This window comes from Leptosomus discolor, chromosome 7 (genome assembly GCF_034619465.1).
Source record: "Leptosomus discolor isolate bLepDis1 chromosome 7, bLepDis1.hap2, whole genome shotgun sequence".
In the NCBI taxonomy this organism is placed as follows: domain Eukaryota; kingdom Metazoa; phylum Chordata; class Aves; order Leptosomiformes; family Leptosomidae; genus Leptosomus; species Leptosomus discolor.
In genome coordinates, this window is record NC_141397.1 from 45,890,677 (window position 1) to 45,916,166 (window position 25,490).

Genomic DNA, 25,490 nt, shown 5'->3' on the forward strand with positions numbered 1-25,490 from the left:
TGGTCGGAAGGACGACAAAAAAACAAGGAACTTGCTGAATTTCCTGCTGCCGCCCAGCCCGGTCCCGACCCCAGCCCTGGGCGGAGGGGGGGGCGCACGGCCCGGGCGGCAGGGGGCGCTCCCGGGCGGGGCACCGCACCTGTGCGGGTGGGGCGGGGCGGGGGCACCTGGCGGGCGGGGCGGGGCGGGGCGGGACGCACCTGCTCGCGGCCCCGCGGCCGCTGCGCGGGTCGGGGTGCGGAGGCTGCCGGCAGCATGGGCCGCCTGCTGGGCACCCTGCGCGGCTCCCAGCCCGTGGCGCGCTTCCAGCGCTGCTGCGGGCTCTTCCCCGCCGGTCAGGAGAGCGGCAGAGGCGGCGGCGACCCCGCGGAGGGGGCCCGGGCCCGGGCCCGGGCCCGGGCCAGCGGCGCCCGCAACGGCGCGCTGCGCGGCCCGGTAGCCACTGGCCGCGGCCTCCCCAACGGAATGCGGAGCGGCCGCGGCCCTCAGGTGAGTGCCGCAGGGGACGGCCGGGCCTGGCCGTGACTCAGCAGAGCCGCTCCCCCGCGGCCGTGAGCGCCGGGGCTCCCCGGGGGGGGGCTCCCCGCATCCCGCCGCCCGCCCGGGCGGGGCAGCGGGAGGAGGGATAGAGGGGCCGGGCTGCGAGGGGGCGCCGGGGCTAGGGAGCGCTGTGCGGTGCTGCAGCACTGCTCCCAGCCGGGGAGGCGCTTCTGGGGTTCTCCGCTTACCCCCTATCGCTGGCGCCCCCGAAATGAGCAGACAGGTGTGAGCGGGGCCTGCAGACGTGCCTGGAAGAGCCCTGCAGCAGCGGAGCCGCGCTCCGGGATGCAGCGGGGCCGGTGGCTCCGTTCACCGCGAGTGGCTCGGTTCACCGTGGGTCTCTCCGTTCGGGGCTCTGCTGCCGCTCTGCCCCGTGCCGTTCCGCGCTGCCCCGCGCCGGGCGGGCTCTGCCCGCCCTCCGCCGCCGCTGCCGCCCAGGCCCCCGCCCGCTATTCCCGCAGCTGGGGTACGCCGGAGCGAGGCCGAGCTCCCCGCGCTTCCCGCTGGCCCGGCAGGTCCCGACGTTTCGTGGCCCGGGCTGTAATTCTCTTGCGTATCTGAAGGGAACAGGGAAGGGCATGACGCAACCGATGGGTACAGGTTGGATGACCTGCTTTTTCTCTCGCTATAATGACTGGAATTCATTAGTAGATCGCTTTGTGGTGCCTCTTGGAAAGGGGGTGTGATAATGGGCTTCTAAACTCCACCTGCAAAATAAACACGTGCCGGCCGTGAATGCCGCAACTGTACCCACTCCTCCCCTTTCATACTGTATTACCGTTCCCTGTTCTGCATCTAGTGCTTGGATTCCCATTTCAAGCATCCAAACTTCTTCACTAGCTGCTGCTTGACTCTTTCTCAATTAGAAGATAAAGAAAATTGGGGTAGTCCTTCCGGCTGTTCACTTCTGAACTATGGTAAACTCTATTTTCCCTAAATTATGCAGATAATTCACTAAAAGATTTCACTACTTGCTTTTGAACAGTGACATAGTTGATGCAGGTGTTGATACTGAAATCCTGTCTGAGTTAATGCTCCATGAATGGAGCTGTTCGCTTCATCTGGAGCAGCTGTTTTGTGTTTCACAAAATAAGATCACTACGGGTGAATATGTCCTGGGTGAGACTTCATGACACCTAGAGATAGAAATAGAAGAGTTTGCTTCCGTATAACGAAGATGCTCATTTCTGAAATGTGAAGGTTGGGTTCAAACCTGAAGAAAATGGAGATGTGAGTATTGGCTTGAACAGTGTTTCAGCAGAGTGCTAGAATTATAAAGACAGACTTTCTGCTCCTGTGAAAATTCATTTTTACAAAGAGGGTCTTCTGCAACCTGCCAGGAGATGCAAAAAGTGAAATTCAATCTTCCTTATGCTAAAAGCCATACTCACTGCTGTGTTGCTAAATGAACTGGGGTTGCCCAGATGTATCTGTGAAGAAGTGGATTTGGGAGTCTAATACACATAGCAAAGTCCTCAGCCATAAACTCTCTATGGACAATGGTAGTTTCTTGCTCTTAGTTGCAGGTGTTTGCAGAAGGTACTTAAGCACTGCCCCTGCATCTCATTCCTGGTTATGTTGGGTGGCTCTGTGCTCAACTTGAGCGTTTATTCCTGAAGCTTGGGAGTTTCAAAGTCCATATTATCAGGACAGGTTTCCATGAGGTAGTAACTGTTATATTACTTTGTCTTTACTGCCACAATGCAGTAGTCTTAAAGGTTTTCAGATTCTCCTATGTAAGTTCTTGGACAATCGGTAGGTTATGTCTGTGGAAATAGTATATTACGTGCTTGTGTAAAGAAGATGTGAATGGTTGGCCAGATGCTGGGGCTGTCACAGCTCCATCATCCCAGGATATTCCCCCTTTTTTCTGTGCCAGCTCTCGGGCCCCTGTGTCTGACATGGGCTGGATCATGTGCCGAGGTGGCCTAGCTGGAGGGACTCTGGGGAAAGGGAGCCCAGGGCTAGCAGTTGGTCGTGGTTTGGGAGGGGGCTGGACACACTCTGTAGGGATACATGCCATGGAGAGAAGAGGGGGAATCTCTCAAGAGGGTAATGAGACAGGACAGCTCTTCATCTGGGAGAAGCAGGCCTTTAATTACCTACATGCATTTGTTGTCAGCAGTGCTGCTTGTTATGCATTGGTGTCATCTTTTATGTGTAACCTGCAGATTATATGTGTTTTTTTTTTAAAAAAAAGTCATCAAGGCCTCATTACAGTGGTCAGCAGCACAACAAGTGGCTGTATTTCTGAATCTTTGTAATTCAGTCCTGTCTGCCCCACAGGAGCTGCCCTGAGATGACGAGACAAGGAATGAAATGCTTAGGTATGACAGCGAGGGCTGCACATGTTTCTTAAATATTGAATAAGTTGCCTAGCCTGTGTTCTTGGTATTACCTTGGTTACCAGATCAGTTAGAAACAATTTTTAATACCTCAAGTGAAAACTCAGGTATCTGAGGATGACACAAAATAGTGCTAATGTGCTGGCTGGATTTATGCCCTGGCTTGGACTTAATGTTGAACCCATGGACTTTTAGTGAAGGAACTGTCAGATTTTATTACTACAGAGGACAAGACAGTAACTTCTTGTAATTATCCTGTCTCTAGCTAATACTTCTTTATTTTCTGTATACTCCTTTCTAATATTAGTTTGGGTTGCAGGGAATTTATTTCTGAAACTGCTTGAAAGATGTATTTTCCTGATGCTCTGTATGAAGTCCTTGAGTTGCACACTTAAAAATACTGACTAACCTACTGAAGACTTCTCCGGTGATTTAGTGAGTGTCTAAATAGATGTTGCATGTACCTAAAAAGTGGAGCTCTGCTTATCTCTAACCTCCTGATGAACTTTTGCTCCTGAAATTGATAGCCTGAATTAAAAGGAACAAAGAAAAAAAAATAAAATCTCTTATTCAAATTTCTCTGTAGAAATTTGTTTGGTTTTCTCCCTTCTTCCTTTTCCCAGATACTTTATCACCTCTTGAGATCTATTTTTCTGCCTTTGAAAGAGTACAGTTCATATTTACTCTGTAATTATAACTTAACTGTCAGAACTGCTCCGAACTGGTGCAGTGTTTACAAACTGCCTGATCACGTTCAGTGATTGTATAGTTCTTGCCTGTGCCTTAGGTGAGGGGGCTAATAACCAGGATAACAGCAAGGTGATGGTAATAGAAATGGAAAAGGTAGATAAAAACGGCACATCCGTTTCAGGTGTATTGCAGTCCCCAAAAATGTAGGCGATTACTGGCAAGACATAGATGACAGCACTGCTTTTGCTGTGATGGGATGTCTGGTAGTTCAAAGAAGACTTGCTCTAGAGCTTGAGTCAAAGTCTCTTTTCTGTGGTGTTTTCCTGCAATAGATTTTTGCATCAGCCTCAGAGTCTTGCCTATGAGCACCATTAGGAGAGCTGGCAGCAAAGCATTTCTGTCTCAAGCGCTAGTGCTTTGTCCTCCTAGAGAATATAGCTGAACTTTTGGAAGCTCCTCAGTTTGGAGCTGCAGCTGGAGAAACATGAGATCCGGTTTCTTATTTTGATGGGCTGAGCACGAGGCTCACATTCCTCGGCATCACTCCTGCTGCTCTGGTACTTCATGTTCAGCTCTCCCCTACCTGGTGTGGCTGCCAAGGGAGCTTGCCTCTCTTGCACATGTCTGATTTTTGTTTTAAGGTTCCTATGGAAAGCAGCTGGTAAGGGACATTGTTGTATGAACAAGACTGTTTCTTTGGATGGTTTTGGCCAGCCCTGTAAGTGATGGTCCTTTGGAAGATGACAGTACAATTGCATCCAAGATTCAAGTAATGTGTGGCAACCCTATGTAGATCTGTTAGTGCTGGGTTTGCCACTCCTTATCTCTCCTCTGAAGAACAGGCAGCAAAGCCAAGCATGTGCCGTTTGTTACCAGCGTCTAGTCATCTTCTAGATCTTGCTGGAGAAACACCTGATGCTAACAAAAGTTTGTGAAACTTCACTTGATGTTTGGAATAGGTACCCTGCATGGCTCTGTGGTGCTGAGAGAGCTGCTGCTGGCAAGGTGGGTGGTGGTGCAGGGGGCATGTGAGGGGCTATGCTGGGAGCCCGAGTCTGTTATGCCAATGAGTAGGTATTTGGTGACTCGACGCTTCCCAGCTCACAGCCTGAGTCATCTTTTTGGAAGCCTCTGGACCTTGTAATGAGGAGCTGTCAGGATCCTAGGATTAATTCCAGTGCTTGGAGGTGAGCCACTTACTGTTTTATAATTCTGCTGAATGTCTTAGGCCATTAGTTCAGATATCAAGCAGAAGAATAAAAGCTCAGCTGCTGTCATTTTTCTTCTTTGGGTCTCTGAAGAACAGGGATAGGTTTAATGGGTGAGGAGCCAGAGAAAATCTGTTCTCCCTGTAAAATTCCTTTGGACAGCCAGTTCTTTCACTTTACCTCATGTATATGCTCTGCAGGGCATATTTATGGGTCATCAGGGCAATGGAAGATGACTGACTGATATGGCAAGTAAATCCAAGGTCTAGAATGTACAGGTTGCCTAAACTATGAGATTTTTATTTAAAATGGCTATTCAAGTTCCTGCTTTATAGGGCTTCACGTCGGTTCGGTATAGTTAGCACCTGTAACTAACTTTTCCAAGGTAAACTGCTATTGGTCTAGATTTAGAGGTATGCGAATGCTTTAATATGGAGTTACATTGCTAATTTATTACTATTTTATTTTATTACTATATTTGTGAATATTTATTACTAGATCTGAAAAAAAAAATTGTTTAATCTTTCCTTTTGAACACGACTAGCTGTGGCACACTACTGCTGATAGAGTTCCTTGTGCCTTCCAGTTCTGCTACGCACAAAACTGTGTGGTCATTCTGTGATTATAGCTGCTTACTTATGCTAACCAGTTTGATTAGGTGTGTTGCCTTCAGTGTTCCCCATTGCCATTTCCCTGTGCAAAGGGAGAGCATCGAGGTACTTTATTTTACAGAGAAGACAGTGTCAGACACCTCAGTTGTGCCACAAGAGAGCAAAGACCAAATGTTTGTATCGGAAAGGGCTCAGAGGCATTAGCAGCAAGGAACCCGTTCCCTGACAAATATAAGGCCCATGGACCAGGATGTATGGCATGAAGCAGAGCACAGAATAAGCAAAAGACTATAAAAGGGATCTAGGGAGGAGAAGGGCGTATGTACAGCAGAGCAGCTGTGGTGACAATGTCACCTGTACTTGTGAGGTGCCAGGGTGAACAGTGAACTGGCAAGGACTGAAGTGTTAAAGCTTGCAAGCACCTGCCAAATCATGCCAGTAGCACTGTGCTGAGCACTGCTGGTGCATGGAGGCTGCTGCGTGCCAAGGGGGCTTTAGCCACAGAGTCACTTGTTCAGTGGTGTAGGAGGTCCTGGCCTTGAAAGCCAGCAGAAGAGATCCTTGAAGCAGCACTTGTTGGCAAAGTTGGGTTACATGTTGGTCTCCTTGTGTGTTTCCCCATTGGAAACAGCTGACATTGGCATGGCCTGCACTAGTTGCAACTAATAATGAGACAGCAAGTGAACTGAGAACATCTTATCTATGGCTGTTGTCCCCAGGGGCTATCTGGCTGCTGAGATGTCCTCTAACACGCGCCTCCGTCGTCATGGCTGCAGTTCGAACACCATGTCCCTTCCCATTTACAGTGGCCTCTGCCTTCTGGGAGCACAGCTACCTCGGTCTTGCCTATTTGTGATGATACCTAACGCAAAGCCTTATTCAGCACTGTGTTAGAAAACTGTGCTTTGATGAATCCTGGAACTATCTGCTGCAGAAAGTCACTTCTCCCTGTGCTAGTGCCTGATTATAACAGAATAGAAAATAATAATTTAGTAATCTGAAAATGGTATGGTGTTACTCTGCCCATTTATCTTCCAGAAGCTTTGCTGCTCTTAGAATAGACCTCTACCATGGAACTGATCTTTGCACAACAGCAAGCTGACTGAATTAATGGTGCTGGGTAGAAATACATGAATAATCTATTGTGTCAAATTTCAGGCTATAGTTAAAAACGCATGCCTTGAGATGACAACAAGCATTTTTCTCTGAAAAGAAATGTAATGGTGAAGTCCTGGTTCTCCATGGTCATTTGACCATTCCCACCTGCTTCTGTTGGGTTAGGATACGCTTTTGTTGAGGAGCTCCTTAAACCTGGTGTTCTAGGCGAAAAGTGAGTTGAGGGGCTTCCCGTTCCTTCTCCAGATCTCTGGAGAGCAGCCTGGGTATCCAGCAGACATGCAGGTCCTAATAATGCTCTGACTCATGTGTTTTGGCAAGAAGTCAAAAATAAGAGGTGGTGGTGCTCGCAGGGAGCTGGTGTGTGGGCAGAGTGGCTGTCAAATGCTATGCAGTTTGAAAACTGTTGTGTGACACATCTTTCTATCCAAAACCACTTTTAGTAGCACTAAACCTTTGGAGATATGAAATACAGTTGAGCTTTGGAGAAATTTGACCTCTGTTTTGAAGCTGGAGTCCTGGGCCTTCTGAACAGTCTGTAGTTTACTTTCTCTGGTTCTTAAGTCATGTTTTTTCCTCCCTCTGTCCACAGGCACTGCACCTACCTAACCCTTAAAATGACTTCTTCAGACAGTTTCAGGCATAGGCTCTGTGATGCGCTTCACAAAATTGCAATCTAATTCTCGCAAATTAAAATGCGATTAAACAAACCTGTTCTTCCACTGTAAAACAGGGAGGAAGGAAGCCTTTTTCTTCTGCCCTTCCCTCTCCTGACTCTCTCTTGCCCTGTTGTTTCCTTATTGCACAAATCAGCCAGTCCTTCCTGGAACATAGGAGGATGCTGAAGCGCATGGGAAGCTCACCTGCCACTTTTGTTGGGGTACCTGAAACAGCTGTGTCCGACTTGCCTAACCTCTGGCTGGCAGAGCAGGGCCGAGAGGATGAAGGAGGTGAGCCACCTTCACAGTGCTCATTAAGGAGATGCACCCAGCCTTACTTATGCTGGTGGTGTGCAGCTTTCTTGGCAGGAAACTGCTGTTAACACCCATCCGTGATTTAAAAATGAAAGTGTAAGAGCTGGATGTCTGAGGAGTTACTCGGGCAACTGGAATGGCTATGAGATGGACAACTTTCCATAAAAAGTGTGCAAGGAAATGGAGACAAAGGCATTGCCTTCTGTGTCAGGGATGTCTATATAGGTGTTTGCTCAAAAATCTGAAGAACACGCTGGAAGGCAGACCTCTTTGGCTTCCTCTAACTTATGTTGGAAGAAAAGAGCTGAAACACGATTCTGATACCATGAGACCGCTGTGTGGACATTGGATAATCTTGCCTTTTTACTAGCAGCTAGTGAAAGTTCTGAAGCGTATGAGCTGGTAGGTTTGAGGGTTGGACTAGATGACCTTTAAAGGTCCCTTCCAACCCAAACTATTCTATGATTCTGTGAATCATGGATGTCAACTCTCCAGGTGTCTGCTGAGAAAGGAATATATGAAATTGAATGGCTTATGAGTTTGAGTGCCACAAAGAACACCTTTTGATGGAAAGCGATGAGTACAGAGGCTCTTCAGAATAGGTTTCATAGCCATGTGGAAATAACTAGCTGGAAATGTAGGTGTGAGAGGCATGCTTCCTGTGAGATGAATTTAAGAGGAGCTGCAGGTAGGCTCGAGGATGAGAACAGGAATCAAACGGTCTTGTCAAGATGAAGGCAAAGTTGAAAATTGACTTCTATTCAACAGCTACAGATACTTACTGAACAGGCAGGTATAATAAATACTGAACTGCAGAATGGAAAACAGTAGACTTGGTAGTGCTTCATGGAGGAAAAAAAATGGTTAGAGGAGATCACAGGTTGAACGTGGTTCAATGGCGGCACGTTATTCTGAAAACAGCCTGCAAAATGAATGAAATTGTGCGGGACTATTCCTTCAGCATTACTGTGTCATGTCTGATCTTTAGGCACCATAATTCAAGACAAGCATGTTAAGTGCTGTGTCTGGAAAGTGCTAAATATCTTCTGTAAGAAATACCAGGCAATTAAGCAGTGTAAGAGAGGACAGTTATGTCCTTTTTGAATGCTTGTAACAAGCTTCTCCCATGTTAGCCTTCAGAGGAAGGAAACAATTTGTTCCTTTTCTGCAGTAGATAAGGAAATAGTCATACGTTTAAATTCCAGTAAGAAGGTTTCAGTCTAGGTGACAGGAGAGCAAAGCACTCTGAGATTGCCTGGAGCAAGCAGTGGAGCCTCCACTGTTGGTGTTGGTAAGGACAGCTCAGACAAACTTCTGTCAGTGATGGGAGTGTAAACCATCTGTCCTTGGTGGACAAACTGAACTAGGCTTCAGTTAGGCTGTCTTTCAGTAAACATGAGGCTGTCCTTCCAGCTGACTGCAGGTGTAGTCCTTCGCAAGCAATCTCAGTCTCGTTAGCAGCCATTCCCCTGTGTCTTTGAGAGAGACTTACGGGCTCTTTTTTTTTTTTTTCATTAAGGCTTTCTTTTAGGAAGATTACATGATCAATTTTTTCCTTCGTTAGTTCTTCCTATTAATTGCCTAGACAAGTGCTCTGTCAACTCTAGTCTTATTTTATTCCACTTTATATTTAAATGACTTGGCAGATTCTGTTACATCTGCCTGTGTTCTTTCAAAGAAGGAAGGAGGGCTATTTATGTTACTTCGAGAGCAATATACAGAAGTATAACCCATAATTCAGTCTACCTTCCAAGTACTAATTAGAGTAGAAGGGAAAATAATCTGAAGATTAAAAAAATGAAATCTTCAGGAGTAAACTGAGGTGTCTTAACTGTGCCTTGGACCTGACCTAGCTGCGGGTGCTGGGTGTGTGTTGATTGTGCAGGTGTGTGCATTGGTATCAGCTGACCCTCCTTTACAGACTGAAGGGGAAACTTTGGATGAAAATGTGGTGATGTAAGATGTGACGAGTGGTGTGAGAGACATCGATTGGGTGAGCACTGTGCCCAGTGTGACACTGTTGGTGGGAGTCCTAGACACACCTTTCCCGTTTCCTACTTGACTGGTCTCAGCCTTTGGTCCTGCAAAGCGTGGCTCCTTTCTGCCCAACAGCTTCCAGCCATCCCTTGTGCTGCTGGCTGTGTGACACTGCTCTGCTGTAGTGCCTTGCTGAGAGCTTTACATAATCGCCTTTTTTGGTGCTTTGAATGAATTAAGAAACTACTGAAACACTACCAGAAGTCTGCCTGATTTTTAGACTCTCCACTTGTTCTTTGCCTGAGACATTGAAAGTGCTATGGTTGTCTAGCTGGAAGCTCACATGTTGTTACTTCTCATGCAGTGATTGTCTTGCCTCTGCATCAAATGATGATTCAAGGGCATGTCCCTACTCATTATGCCATTAGTGCATGCCACTATAAATGCTTGCACAAGAGCCGTGAGTTGGACGTTGCCTATTTGTCTACTAGTCAAGAAGCACTCTCTGCTAGTAGCAGAGCTGGACAGAACGTTATAGCATTTAAGGAGGGTTTTCTTGTAATTTCTATTTGTCTCCATCCCCATGTTTCTTAGGTTTCAGTTAGCTCTAGGTGTCTTTCCAACAAGGGCACTACATAAACCTGGACAATTGTTGCTAACTGGCTGCATCAAATTCTGGAGAGGGTAAAAAGAATTACCTGGCTAAAAGTGCTTTAACAGAGGAGGAAACTGCATGTATATATGAGTTTGGTTAGGTGAGTTTTTCATGTCTTGGGGCTCCTTGTATGCATTCTGTGGGCTCTGTGTACTACTACCGTCCCCTTTGCTGTCTTTCTGATGTCTCTGCAATTTCTTCCATGTGTCTGTATCCCTCCTTTGGTGCCTCCTCCATCACCTTACCGCTGGCCCTGTGCCCCCAACCCCTCCCTGCAAGGGGCTCATGACTGTACCAGGATCTCCCACTGGGGCACAGCCTCTTTTTTCCTGGCCACCCTGTTATTTCATTTTGGAGCAGTGAGTTTCCAGTGGTGATGCTCCCAGGGAAGGTGAATGTATAGGTGCTGGAGATGTTACTGGCTGCTTGTTGAATCTTCAGAAAACTCTGAACTTGTTTGACCTTTAGCTGTGCAGAGGGATGGAAGAGCTGAAGCCTTTGATATTGTGGTTTTCGCTTTTTCTTATTTTCCAAAATCTGATCACAGATACCTAATTTTTTGTTGCAACTTCATAGATTCTTTTATTAACTGGGTGCAGTTAATAAACATAGAAGGTGAGGTAAAACTGACTGCTTATACAGAATACTGCAGTACAGAAGGTTTTTTTCCCCACCGGTTATATTCCACATAGTACTGCCCTGTGGGACTGAATTGTCTGATTCATATTGTCTCTGTGTACAGCAGCATCTAGGTGAGTGTTTTTGGCTTTTTTGGTGGTGCCTGATTTTTGGTGGCTTCTCTAAATTTTATGACTTTTCTGGCATTAAAAATTCCTTAAATGAGAAGTATTGCAATGCATTAACTAGGGGCTTTGGGAGGGGAAATTCTCGATCTTCTACAAGGTAATTCTGTTGGAAAGGAAGCAAGGGAATTCAAGAACTTTAATTAAACATGCACATCTTCTGAAAGGTCCAAAGTAATTGAGCTGAGAACAAAATGTTGGTTAATGGTGTATCTGGGTGAGGCTGTGAGCCTTAGAAGTCTGATGCTGCAAAGCTGTCACTAGAGACTGGGCAGGGAAAGCCGGTGTCTGTTCAGCTCTGACAAGAGAGATCCTACAGCTTTTTTTTTTTTTTTTTTTTGACTTGGGGAGGTATACCTCTGCTTAAAAATATTTTTTAAATCCATTACGTTAGTGGTTCAGCTGCTGTTCCTTTACTTCAGCTGTAAAGGCTAAATATTCTTTATGTACATACTTTCTAAAATTATGTATTCCTGCCATGTTATGTCATTGTGTGTTATTGTCTCCCAAGAGTCACCATTGCTGCTCCATAGGGAGGCTTTGAGGATGCTCCCATGCTCCAGAGGAGGTTGGGTGGGTGCTGTGGCAGGCAGCACAAGGGTGCACTCAGATCCCTAAGCATGCATGGGTCAGCAGCTGCTGTGGGTGACCCACCCATGACCAGTGTTCAGAGACTGCAAAATTAGGATGACTTACAATAGCCATTTTCTGTGCCAGTACTTCAGGTGAGTAGTTAATTTATGGAAACTCACACATTCATGTGAGTTTCTTGTAATTTAAGCAGTTACGTTTTTTAAAAATAGATATTTTATAGTTGAGAAGGGTCATTTGTGTGAAATTACCTGTCTTCTGTGTCTGTGAATGTCATGGCTTATTACACCTTGCTTCTGAAATGTTCTAAAACTTAAGAGTTTCTCAACAGCCTTAATTACTGCCCATTAAAACCTCTCTGATCCAGACCAAATAGTAATGGAGATGGATGGAGGGGCTGACTCGCTGAAAGTGCTTCAGGGGTTGTGGAAGGCATTGGGTCACTTCATACATCAAGGATAACCAAGTCTAAAGATTGGAATTATTTAAAAGTAGAGATTGCATAGACTTCTGAGAGTGTTAGAAGATGCTCAGTGTTCACACAAATAATTGTAATGGCTTTTGCCTGCACTGGGGTTAGAACGAGAATAAAAAGGGAAGAGGCTTCACAAAGCATAGTAGTCTTTTTTTTCTGTGGAAATAATGGATATAAATAGTAAATGTGAGCTAACTGCTGGGCTCTGGCACCAGCGCTGCTGCAACCAAACGTGGACCTCTTGTGGACCAGGGTATGAAGTTGTGTGGAGTGGGCTTTCTGTACTTATACTTTAGGATCGCACTGATTGAAAACACTGCTTTTTTTTTTATTACTGTTTGCTGCCTAAAATCAAGTGGAGAAACTCTGTCATACCTTGCTTGCCTAACATGTGGCTGTTGCCATCGTGTGTTACCAATCGTGGTCTGTTTGTCCCTGGTCTCATGTGTTGGGCTGTCCACAGCTGCTGATGTAGTGTTTAAAAAAAAAAAAGTGTTAAAAAACCCACCCAACCAAAAAAACCCAAATAAGTGGGAGGTGATTTCTGATAGAAAAGGAAAAGAAGAAAGAAAAAGAAAGGTTTTAAAACTAATATGGAAGGATTTGGCCCTGCCTTCTGCCTGGAAATATTTTTTAACTCCAGATTTCTTTTAGAACCTGAACATTTTTTTTTTCCCTCAAGACAGATTACTGGAATTAGAAAGTTTTGTCCCTCATCTGATAAGGTTCCAAGTATAAAAGTGTTGCCTTAGGGATATGTCTAATCATCTTTGATCTAAAGTGCACAAGGAGATAATTCCTAATACATTGGAGATTGATGCTTAATTGAGGAATTAGTGATGCCAGAAGAGGGCTTTCGCTGGGGCCATGTTAAGTGGGACAAAATACGGTTTCAGGGTCTCAGACAGAAGCATCAGAGCTGCTAGTTGCACTGAGGGTGTTTTCTAAATGTCATATGAGACTCAAGACACTTAGACTGATAGCTCTGTCATTCAGCCAGACAGGCATACTGCTGCATTATCTTAGTGGGATGCCAGTGACTCATCTGTGACCTCCGTTACTAATACATGGAGGAACACTCCTGTGACCCCAGCGTTTCAAAAGAGTTGACTCATCTTTTCTGTTTATTAATGCAAAAATCAATTTAAATAAGTTGCGGGCTTTTTCTATGGTGGATGAATGGATGATACTTCTTTCCATCTTGCTTTTGTTGTCTTCATGCAGTGTGCCTCATCTCTGTATTGAAAGCAGATTAAGGGACTGGAACTTCTAACAGCTCTCACAATGAGTCACAATTGCATGTCTAGACTCCTTAGTCAGCTTTTACATTTTCTCACTAGCATGTAGGATGAGAGTTTCTCTCTGGTAGGTTAGTTACACAGTCAACACTGAGCATGATAGTTTTCCTCTTAGAAGAGTTTTAGGAGTTCATCTCAAAGCTATGTCTTAACTTAGTGTGTCTGTGCTGAAACATTCATAACCCCTTCTCAGCTCTCATCTTTAGGAACTTCTTTCATCTCCTATTTACATAGCCAACTTCCATATTTTAATTTTTTTTTTGGGGGGGGGGGGGGAGATGGAGAGAGACTAGATTGGCTCCCTTGCTCCTGCCCCCAAATCAAAAATCCTCTTCATATATATCTCCTTTTTCCTGAAGTTTACAGGTGTCTATGTAAAATGTGATTCACTTACATGTTGCTAACAGGGTGGGAGGCTTCTTAGTGGTCTACTAGTCCCAAATGGCAGTGACAGCAAACCTTTACACAAGTGGCTGAAGTCATGACCTTAATAATATATGCTGTTGTGTGGCTTCCCAGCTCTGGCAGGCTGGGTGCAGCCTTTCAGAAGAGAGGGCTTGGGTGGGGTACATCTAATGAAATCTAGCTGCCAAATTCGGATAAAAGTGAGATGTCTAGCTTAATAAAATTAATAAAGTCCCAAATGGTGTCACCTGATACTGTTTGCAATATATCTGCTGGTAATGTTTAAAGAGACAACCTGGTTAATTTTACTTAAAGATAATGGAGCAAAAATTTGGTGGTGAGAGGGGCAGCTCTTCTCTTTGCCCACTCACAGCCTTGTTTTCCCCCGGATCTGCTCATGCAGCTGCAGTTGCTGAGCCCGCTCACGCGTGAGGGCTGTAGCTCACCACTGCGGCATCTCAGTGCGCGGCGATCCGGTGAGCGTCCCGGTGGGGGGGAGCGTGGCGTCGGAAGAGCCCAGTGGTGAGAGCAGTGCAGGGGAAGCTGTTGCCAGCAGCACCCATTGGCAAATTTCAGGGGCTAGCAGGGTAAACCTTGCCTGCTATAATGAGGCAAATTTTAAATTAGAAGTTTCTGTAATTGCAGCTTACTTTTTTTCACCTCAACACATTTCTAGTGAAAGCAATGGTGGCTGTCTTTATCTACAGATGTAGAAGCTTCAAAATTAACACATCAGTACCTTTTTATGAAATATTCTTGATTTCCCTGGAGGAAAGATTGATCCAATCTCTTGAAGATCTGTGTCAATGTGACTGCTACCCTTAATTAATTTGAATAGATTTCTGATCTGCAGGAAATGTAGTTGAGCTATCACTATAATCTTCATTTTATTATAAAAATTTAACTTCATTTATTGACACTTGTTCTAACAAAGTATTTGGTTTAAGGGCTGGGAATTGTAACAGATAAAATATCTTAAATGTTTGCTATGATTTGCTCATTTACTAAAACTTTAAAATCCTCTCATTTCCAGGGTTGTACACAGAAGTATATTGTGAAGAACTACTTCTACTACTACTTGTTCAAGTTTTCAGCTGCTTTGGGTGAAGAGATTTTTTATATCACTTTCCTTCCGTTTACCTACTGGAACATAGATCGCTCTGTGTCTAGAAGGATGATAATTATTTGGTCTGTAAGTATTTCAAAGTTATTTAAACATGTAGTTGTTAATTCTGTAACTGTAGTGAATGAATGTTTGAGAGTAGTCCTTCAAACAAATAAAATCCCTTCAAATAAAGAAAAGCCAACATTCTTTATATGTGTAACTCGCACATTCAGGAAGCAGAGGCATTGTGATGCTGAGAGAGGAGGCGAGAGGCATTTGCTGATGTAGGGTGTCTGTTCTTCTGTTACATCTTGGACTGACTTATTTTTTCAGCCCAATAACTAGTTGAGCTGCTTTTGATAGGGTCTCCACAGAGCAGTTAGGGAAACACTTCCTTCCCAATGCATCGTTGTATTTTAAGGATAATTTTTCTTCACTTCAGGAAATCTTTTTCTTACCCCAATTTCTTCTGTATAACCTCTTCATGTAGTTCTAGCTTGACTGAAATTAGTATAAACCTAATAGGAAGGGGATGCACAGGCTGCAGTGGAATAAACAGGGTGCTGCTGCAGTCATTTGAGGGGGGAAAAAAATCACATTCTCTCTTGAGAGCTAAGACTTAAAAGTATTGATTTTTGTTACTATGTGAGCATTCTGAAATTAACTGGCTTCAGCATTGCTTCAGCCTTCACAAATGCAGTTTGGGGTACCCAGAATAATGTATTTCCGTTCTGGCACTGAACCAGTAGATAACCAGGCACTTCAGTCTGGGAATGGCTGCAGTTTTGTTGCTTGTTTCTCATCTTGATATCAATCAGATCTTTGCTGCCCAAATAAGACCATTTTGGAACAAAGAAGGGAGGTGGGGAGCATCTCTGGCAGATGGCAGACCCTAGAGGTTTAGCTGTCAATCTACATTGATTTAAGTGATTGAAGCTTGGTAAAAACTTGGATGGGATCTCTAGCTTTGTTTCTTTACAGTGAAGCTTCTCCTGGACTTAGTCAATTCTGGTTAATAATATTCTGTCTTTTGTCCAAATAATATGATGAGAAATAATAAAATTGGGTTGTACTTCAAATGCACCCAGTCTTGGACCGAAGGCTTTGGTTGTTCTGTGCCAGTAACCCTAGTCAAATACATTTTATAAAGAGAACATGAAAAATAACTTGCAGATGAAATTTGGAAGTAGGTGGACACTGTATAATTAGAGCTGGGTTTTGTCCAGGAGTACACCTACTGCTTCTGGAAATGTGCCACAGAAGATGAGAATTGGTAGTCACTGCCTTCTGGGTTTGCATATTGCTCAAAAAATGACTCTTTAGAGCTTCTTGCATGTCTTTCTGCAGACTTGCTTTGCCTTTACCTTGCAAGGAGCCCATCTGAGTACTGGCCAGATCTAGGCTGGTTTAATTAGGGTATTCAAACGTGATATTATGATTATTAATATTATTCTTTAACTTAGGGAGTTCTGGAGTCGCATTTTGTACTGAAAAGGAGAAGCTGTTTTAAATGCACAGACTTGTGACAATCTGTAGTTTTAAAAACATTTTAATTATATGTAGTTGTGAAATGGCTAAAAATGTCTATGCAGGCTATGTGTGAATGTTATGGCAAGCTCAGCTGGGTAGCTTATTTGCTGGTGAGGCAGGCTATGAATAGGAATCAGCATTTGTGATGCTGTAAGTGGTGTCTTGCATGCCTTGGTCATGTGTGCAACAGCAGAATCGGCTTAGCTGCGTGGGAAATGCCACATGTTCAATGTGACAAAGCTGTGCTTTTAACTCACTGGAAGATTTTTGGCCATAGCATGGGAAGGACGCCTGCCTGGTGACACTGTGGTGCACAGAAGTGCAGATCTGAGGCGATCTGCAAGTCAGCTTTAAAGAAAAGCTTCTGTTTCTGCATGGATGACAATGTGGGTCTGAACAGCCATGTTAGATAAAAGTCCAGGTAGCCCAATAGTCTCTGACAACAGCTGCCAGTATAAAACTCTGAAGAGCACAGAGAAGCAAGTGCAGCACCCAGGCATGGTCTGCAGAAGGCTTTTGTCCTTCAGGAGTTGGTGTCAGAGAACCCTAAGGAGATGGTAGTAGTGGTTCCCTTTTAAGAGGGCAGGGAAAGAAACATGGGACCAGCAATGACCTTTTCATGAGCCTAGTGCCAAGCACACGGGTACACTGGGAACATGTGCTGGTGAAACATGGTTGGCAGGGGTGGGCGTGACGAAGGCGGTTAGGCCACCGTACGGGACAAGTGGGCTTACCCTTGAGCGGCGGAGAAACAGAAGTGGTCCCGAGTGCGGCACTTTATTTTGTGGTATTGGGGCCTTAAACCTGTGAGTTTCTGCTGCAAGTCGGAAATGACAGAGTCTATGTCCCAGGATGAATCAGGGGAGTTTCTTTCCTTAAAAATTAAAGCAGTATTAATGCTGTTTACAAGGCCTTCCTGCCATCTTATCTGTAATCGTTTATGCAGAGCCAGTCACCCACATTTGAGAAAGATAAATTCTAACTGGAGCGGGGCCAGGGATGATTAGGGAACAGGCTATTTTCTGAGCAGAGACTGAAAGCTTAGATAAGGCCCCAACAAAATGAAGTCACAGAGAAAATAGGGCTGGCTGTAAACACCAGGGGAAGGAAGGAGCTGCTTAAAACAAAAGTACAGTCACAAGAAGAAACATGTATAAGGCAGTTGTAAATAAGTTAAGTTGAAGCCAAAGGTTGTGAAATAGCTCTAAAGGGGCAAAGGGCAGTAAGAAAAATTATGAAGACAGTTTATTTCAGCAGCAGCAGAGGAGTGGGCTTGGTGCCCTGGGATGTCTTCTGTAGTCCTGGGTCCCCAAAACTGGCTGCTGGTGCTCTTCTGTCCAGCTGGACGGCTCTGGGAAATGCCAGCTGTGCTTTGGGAGCTTAAAGGAGCATGTTGTGCTTCCACAGTGCCTTTCCTCTGAGGATTCACAGTATATGTGTAGGCTTTACCTTTCCCTTTATGGATAGACAAGGGAAATAACTGCCTGAAACCTGTGAGCAAGATGCTGTGTCAGTGCTGAAGGTACCCTGGTGTCTTTGCTTCCCTTTTCCAGCAATTTGAAGTAAATGCTCTTGAAGCTGCACAGACAAGGCTTTGATGCCTGTGACTGTTGGTACTTCAACCAGGAAATGCAGAGATGAAAGATAACTTCACATGAACCAGCCCCCAAATGCACTTTAAATTTACTGCACATCTTGGCTCGACAAGTGAAAGCTGAGATTTTTTTTTTTTTAAAATCTCTTCACCCCTTCAGGGTGGAAAGCTTTATTTTGGTGTGAAATTTCAGCCTGGAAAAAAAGTAGTTTGCAATTTCTGCTTTCCATTCAGCATGCCTGGAGGTTATTTTTCTTGTTATTTTTTTCGGGATATAAAATGTACCCACAGCTCTCTTAAGCTTAAATTTGTACTATATAAATAAGCAGTAGCTAGCAGGGACTTTGTCAGAGCAAGCATGGAGGCTGCTGGTGTGTAAGAGCGATTAAGCTGCTGACTCAGGTGTGAAGGTGGCATCTCTGAAGGAACACAGAGTTTGGGTAGTTGGTGGTGCCAGGTGGGCACCCACTGGCTGCATGTGCCCCTCTGGGCTCCTTGAGTGGCACTGGATGCAGGCATCTTCAGCAAGCCTGAGAAGGTCCTGGGTCTGAATCCATGGCAATTTAGCTTCCCATCTTGCTCTTCAGAGGAACAGTTTTCCAAAGGCTGTCAGCATTTAGTTACTTGGGAATGATGAACTCTGGACTCTGGCTCTCTGAGTAACCAAGAGTTTAATAACCAGCAGGAATTTACCTGCATTGATGATGCCGCTGACATTACTGTGCGGTGATTGAATCCTGGATGCTGCTTTGAAATCTCATTTTGCAGCAAACTTTGGGTTTAGTGATTCTTATGTGTTTGCTAGTCTTTGTGCTTTTGCAACATTTCACCAAAACAAGCTTGGAACAGCTGATAAACATAGTCACTCAAAAGTCAGACTCTCTAAAGCTCTGTATATTAGACTGCATAAAAACATGGAAGACTGTATTCAGGCATGTAACTACAAAATGTCAGAATACAAAAATAAATGGTCCATAAAAGAAAATACCATGCATAAGAGGAGGAAGTGTTGACTGAGAGGGGAATTTTGTGTATCCTGGTGGCGTACTCTAAAGAAAAACTATCAGTGAGGCTTTTGTAACTGAAACCAACTGGGAATAATTTAAGATGAAGTTTAAATCAGAAACCTTTTGTATTTCACTACAACTACAAGGTGTTAACAGGTTCCCAGTTTTAGGTGTTAGATGACGAACCAGATCAATGTGACAGTAGTTTCTCCTGCTACCAGGAGACTGTGGGCCCAAATGTCTCTTATTTAGACCCATCATAGGATAGTCAATTATCTTATAGTTTTGGATGAAGACTTCTTTTAAAAACAGAGTGGAGGTCCTAGGATGTTGGTCAGTTATACTTCTGGAGGCTCAAGGCTCTTGATCTTGTTTGGGTTTTGTTTTTCTGAAGTGTGCCTTCAGAGAGAAACAAAGTTGTCCTCCTATATAGAATTTTTTTTTTTTAAAGAAGTTCTCTGTGCTATCTCTTGTTTCCTCCTGTCCCCTGCTGCCCCTTGCTGTGACATGCACTCCGTGCTGCCGCTCACTGCTGAGCGTGGCACTGCTTGTAGTGGGCTGGAGACCTGCCTTGTGGGTGTGCTGCTCACATCATGGCTGGGACAACTCAGGTGTTTGAGCATCCCACCAGCTCTATGCGACCTTGAATGTCCAGTTGCACCTGACCAAATCCTTGGCAAATGTTGTGTGAAGTTCCTGCACAGCTAACACAGGATTGATATATTTTCTGGCAAACAGTAACTGTGCTGGAGATGGCAGATCCTCAAGCTCCCCTAGCCAGCTGCCCTCTCCGTGAGGCATGTGTGCCTCAAGGAGGTGCCCAACCTCGCAGTTGCCATTGGCATCTTTGCCTGCGGGGAGCAGCTGGTGGCTCTGGGAGGGGATGGGGAGTAGGATGTACTCGGAGGGTGGCTTAGGGGCCCCCAGGCTGGGGGTGCGTGGGGCTCCTCTGCTATGCGGGGCTCCCTCTGCCTAGGCTTCTGCTGGGGTGAAAGGCCAGCAGTGGTGCTCGGTAACTTTCATGGTGTTTTTTTCCTGAAGCCAAACCTTAGTTCTTGGCATTGGCTTGGGGGTAGGAGGAGTATCTCCAAGAGAACATGCTCTTACTTGCCCTGCTTCTCTTTCACTGTGAAGCAAGTGATGCTCGAGGGGCATAGTCACAGCTATTATCTGTTGCAGCATTTATCTACTCACTTAAGCCTTAGATGGGGGGGGGCTGAGAATAGAAACTGTGAACAGTGCAGACTGGATGCTTGGTTTAATTTCTGTATGGTGAATCAAAGTCACGCCTGCCTTGACAACTACAAATACAGTCTTTGCTTCTGCTTGACTTATCTCCTGCAAATGCCAGTTTATTAATAGTGCATCTTTATTTTTTCCACCCCTCTTTCCAGTTCCTGATGTGCTCTGTCACTCCTATCAGCACACAGTGGTTATGACAAAAACAAAAGCAACATCATTTTCAAACTGTAAATTTCCTTTCTGGGAAGATTGCAGGGCAGGGTTTCCAGAGCCAGGTTATAGAGTTTCTATTTGGGAGCCAAAACAGCAGATTCAAAGTCAGGCTGCCACACTGTGAACTTGGGGAAGAAGTCACCAATGCTGTATGACCCCGTGTCTTCTCTAGAATTTCATCTTGTCCTTTTAAGAGATCAATAGCGCAGATAGGAGAGCTGCAAAATCAGAAGTTGAAAGTAAATATGGTCTGGTTCATCTTTTGTTAGCTGAAGTATTACAAAGTACAAAAAGAATTGCTTCTCCTGACCTTCACATGCCTGTGAGATGGTGGAGTGTGTCCGTCCCACTGTGGAAGTTGTGGCAGAGGAGGGATGATGGAGGACGTGCCACAGAACACACCTGTAGCACAGGGCCTGTTTCCTAACTCCTGCCAGACTCAGGGGCTGGGCAGCTGCCACATAAATGTTGAAAAGGGGAAATCACATCCTGTGGCACTGGTCCCATGCCTCTGTATGGAGATGGTTTGGCCGTGTTTGTCATCTGCCTTTGTACACATCGACAACTTGGTGGTAAGTCCACGTGCAGTGCTCTTGCATCCTGCCGCAGAAGTGCTACCCACAGCGACTGCAAGAGCAGTGAGGGAAACCCACTGGAAATGCTGGACAACACCTGCAGGTAAGTAAACCCACTTCTTAGATAATTGAAGCAACAACGGAGTTACATGAACATCAAGCAGCCAGGTCACTTTATGGGACTCCGATACTCACAGGAAGGGCAATGGTCCCTCACCCCAGAGGAACTTCCATGGGTCTTGGAACAAATGAACTGACATCTGGACCGATGAGGATGCTAATGCCTCAAGTTTGATTCATCATTGTTCACCAAAGCAAGATCTGTTAAAACACAAAGGTAGAGTCATCTTGTTTACCCCAGTGCAAAGCCCCAGGTGAGGATGTGTTTTTGGAGATAGACCATATACATGAGTCAGAGGAAACCCTCAGGAAAAGGCTACAGAGGCTGTTGTGCTGCTGTAGCAACTGCTAATTGTGTTTGTGTGGTAAAATCTATTGCTGTGGACCAAAGTGGCAATAAAACTGCCTTTTCTTTGCGTGATGCCTTGGCTGTAAAGGGTTACTATTCCCCTCAAACAGCCCAGGCCATCCCAGCAGTACTGGTAGGCACCAGAGTCTGAGGAAAGTCTCGTTTTTAAGTTGCTTACAGCACTACAGAAAAACCCTTTGAGAGGGGAACAAGTAAGAAGTCTTTACCCAAGACTTTATTTTTTTTCATGCTTTTTGCATTTGTTGTAAGTCAGAAGACTTCAGAGTCACCTTCATAGCACTGGGAGAGCATGGATGCGCATGAGAGGAGAGCAGGCTTATTTAACGAAAATTCAGAAAATCTGAAACTGAAGAATAGCATTTGTGGGCTTGGGGTTAGAAAAATGCGCTTGTGTGCCAGGCTTGCTGCCTTAGCCCACGTGTTCAGCGTGTGCGGTTATAAATGTGGGACCCCTGGGAGGGACAGCAGCTTTGGCGCAGACTGTGTCACATCGTGTTCGCAGCATGACCACAGTGTGCCAAGCTGATGCGGTAGCACTTGGCAATGCAGAAGCAGTAGAGGCTGGCTCAACTCTGAATAGATTAGGGTAGCCATACCCTAGATTTCAAGTGTGGCTCGGTAAGCCAGGCTGCTTACTGCTTCACCACAAAGCAGAATGAGATACGGGTAATATATTCCCATGCAGTTCAGAGCAGGAGCCCTGAGGAGGAAAAGCCTCCCTTGCATAGCCCGGGGCTCTCCTCTGAATGCATCTCACCGATTCAGCCTGTTAGTGTTCCATGGAGGCAGAGCAGCAGAAGGGATGCGGGAGCTGTGCAGCCCGCAGGGGGACAGCCCTGTAGCCGTGGGCGTGCCTGTGTGGCTTTGGAAGAAGGGGCTGGAGGGATGCTTTGTGTTTCCCACATCTCCAGCTGGTGCTGCCATGTCACTGTCAAGTGACACTGCAAATATTAGGGAGCTGACAACTTTCTGAGGGTCCTCACTGTGGCAGTGGTATGTGAGCTACTTTTCTTTGTGTGTGCACACACCTAAGTACAGAAGGGAAGGTGGTGTTTCCCTGCGCTATGCATGTGCGTGGCTGTTGCCAGTGACTCCTCCACCGCACCTCTGCTCCCATGCCATGGTCCACCTTGCTTTTGCCATCATTTACTTGGTAAGGACTCACCTTGTGGCATTTTTCATGGTTGTAGCTTGTAGGACTTGCAAATACAGGGGTAGAGCAGAGTCCCTTAGCCTCCCCTAACAGAGTGCTCCCATGGGAAAGTGTGGTGGGCGTCTTGGGACAGGAGCTCCCTGTATTGACCTGTCTGATGCCTGGGAGCATTGCTTTGCTTCCACCCGGGTTTGGGCCCTGCTTGTGGGTGTCCAGTGACCTGGGAAGGCTGCGGTGCTGACGTGTGGTGCTTTTCCCTTTCCTGTCCTTGAACTCCAGCTCCCCTCCTTCCTTGCCAGCCCGATCAGCCCCCCATGTTCACCAAAACATCTTTGTAACTCGGGTGTGAAATGGTTAAGTTTCATTTTGGAAAATTTCAACAGTTTGAGGTACAGGGTAGTCAGAACTGCTGCTGTCAGCTTTCAGAGTAAAAGGAATTAGCCATGACCATCCCATCAACTTTTGCAAAATCTCAACTAAATTCCCATGCATTTCTGTTTAGTTATCTTCTCTAGCTAATTGTCCTACCCAATCAATCACAGCTTTGACTTTGTTACTTCAGTAATGGGACAGTCTCCAGGTTCAGACAAATTTCCCATGCAGAGACAGAAGTACTTATTAATGTGCAAATTAAAGTTATTTATGCTGACGATGTCTGCAAACCATTTTCCACCAGAACTGCAGAAAATTGGACAGAGTGGAAGAGAGCCTGTACTAGAAATAAACACAGAAGACTGGCAATGTAAGGAAGAAGAAAACAGAACAATAAAGCATGGAGAAATGATTTGCTTCAAGGTTTCTCTTCTCTGCTGAGAGCAAATGGTGTCTGCTTGCTCCATGTTCAAGGACCTCCAATGTTGAGCATTGGGCTTGGAGATGGTTTGGGTGGAAATGTAAAGGCTTTTGGAAGGGGTTTTATTTAAATCTTAAGTGAGCATTGTTTGAGCCTGGCCCCTCCTTCCACCCTAAATCTTCCCAGCCCTTGTGAAGAAAGGGGAGCTGGGTGAAGCCCAGCACTGCAGGCTTGAAGAATCACCCTGCTTTAGACTTTGAAATGCGGAAACGTGCTGCCAGTCAGCTGCTAGAAGGTGACATGCTCCTGGGTCAAGCCTTAACATACCCTCCCCTTTTGTCTGTCCAAAGCAAATGTGCTGCTTGGCTTGCCTAAGGTAGGCTGGAAATCACAGCAAGATTTCCCAGTCCTATGGACCTAAGCAATCCCAGGTTACTTGCTGATCTGGACTTTGGGTCATTCTGCCCGTGCTAAATTTATTCCAGGGCCATCAAAGTTTTTTGGCAGGATACTGTAAGTGTGTTTCTGCAAAACTCTTGTCATGTAGTGACTGCATCTGTGGTGGCCTGCTGCTTGGGTTTTTTTTTTACTGTTTGTGGCTGAGCTCTGAATGCTTGTGCCTGATACACTCGCAGGGATGTTGCCTTCAGTTGCCAGCTGTGTGGTGGTCACCAGCTGTGCAGTGGTCCCTGCAAGGCTGGGTCATGCTCTGGGATGGGCAGAGATGTGCAGGTCCCAGCTGCTCTGCCTGACCTGCTCCATGCTGTGGGGCTGTCTCCCTGGGGACTGCACCCATCTGCCTGCCACAGGCAGATCTGGCAGGAGCTCTGGCCTGCTTGCGTTGCCGTGCTGCGAGCCAGAGAGCCCACACGGAGCCTGGGCAGTCCTGTGCTCCTCCAGCCACTTGTGGGCAGCAGACAAACTGGAGCAACACCTTTGCTGGGTAGCTTTTAGCCATGGTGCACTTGTCATCTTTCGCCTTCTCAGGCAAGCCTGCCAGTTCAGCTGATGGGGGATGTTTTACAGCACCCACAACTGCTTCTGCTGCCAAATAATCCAGGACATTGTGTGTGAAACCATGTGTACAGCACCCAGATAAACTAAAGGCAAAGGTCTGGTGCTTCAGAGATCAGCGATTAGTCTGAATGTATTCTGGACTCCTCTTCATATTTCATGGAGGTTGTCTTACCTCTCATTACTGTACCTGTCTATACAATAGACATTATGTTTTTTTTAAAAAATGGAAGGGTCAGAATTTAATCTGGAATGGCAAGAAGGAAGGTGTTGTGAGATTGCCTAGTGTTTTTACTTACCCATACCACCTCCAGCATCCAGCCTGTTTTTTGCCATCAGAGGATTCCTAGCATAGCCTTCATTTCAAAGATGACTCATTTCCCTTTCTGTAATACTCTTATGTACTAGTGCTAATAATACTTCTACAAGTGGAAGTCATTATTATAGAGGACTGCTGATAAACTGGCTTGTCCTACCTTGGCTCTCAGATGTTATCACAAATGGTAGTCTCAATGTTTTATGTTCTGTCAGAGAGAGTAATTTTGCTTTCAATCCTGGAATTTAATTAACTTCCAATGCACGTGCATCCATTTGGAAACTGGTGACATTAACCATATAAACCCACGTGGTGGTTTAAGACACTTGTTCCTTGAGCCTTTGTTTACTGTGCACAGTCCGGGGCAGGGTATTTGCTGACTGCCCTATGCCCTGTGTATCAGGGTGAGATAGGAGCAGCCAGGCGTGCCACAGGTGGCGCTGATAATAGGGCAGTAATGTGATTCATGTGAGGAGGGGTAAAGGATGCAAAGGCACCAGCAGTCGCTTTTCCAGGCTGTGGTCCTGGCTGTAAGCCTAGCACTCCCCATGGCATGCCCTTTGCTGTAGAGAGCGGGGTGAAGGAACATGTCGTTTTGGGTTTTTCCTGGTTCTGATTTGTGAATCCTGACGTCTTTCTTTTAATGTGAAGCTATTTTTTAAATGGCTGGTGGGAGAGAGGGATGCAATGTGCTGGTGACAAATGTGGCAGCGGATGATCGTGTTGCTGTTCTGGCATATGGCTAACACCAGCATGGGAAGGATGTTATT

The 25,490-nt window shown here is 45.6% G+C and overlaps 1 protein-coding gene across 2 annotated transcripts in view; it reads left to right on the forward strand.

Moving 5' to 3' along the window:
* Positions 1–255: 255 nt before the first annotated feature.
* The window catches only part of SGPP2 (sphingosine-1-phosphate phosphatase 2), a 36,190-nt gene continuing 10,955 nt past the window's right edge, over positions 256–25,490 (forward strand). Inside the window, exons 1-2 of one of the 2 annotated variants that reach the window (XM_086468271.1) lie at positions 256–489; positions 14,722–14,880. In XM_086468271.1, coding sequence (XP_086324397.1) covers positions 256–489; positions 14,722–14,880 — 393 coding nt within the window. The remainder of the gene's footprint in view (positions 490–14,721; positions 14,881–25,490) is intronic. The other variant, XM_086468272.1, reaches the window with a different exon arrangement.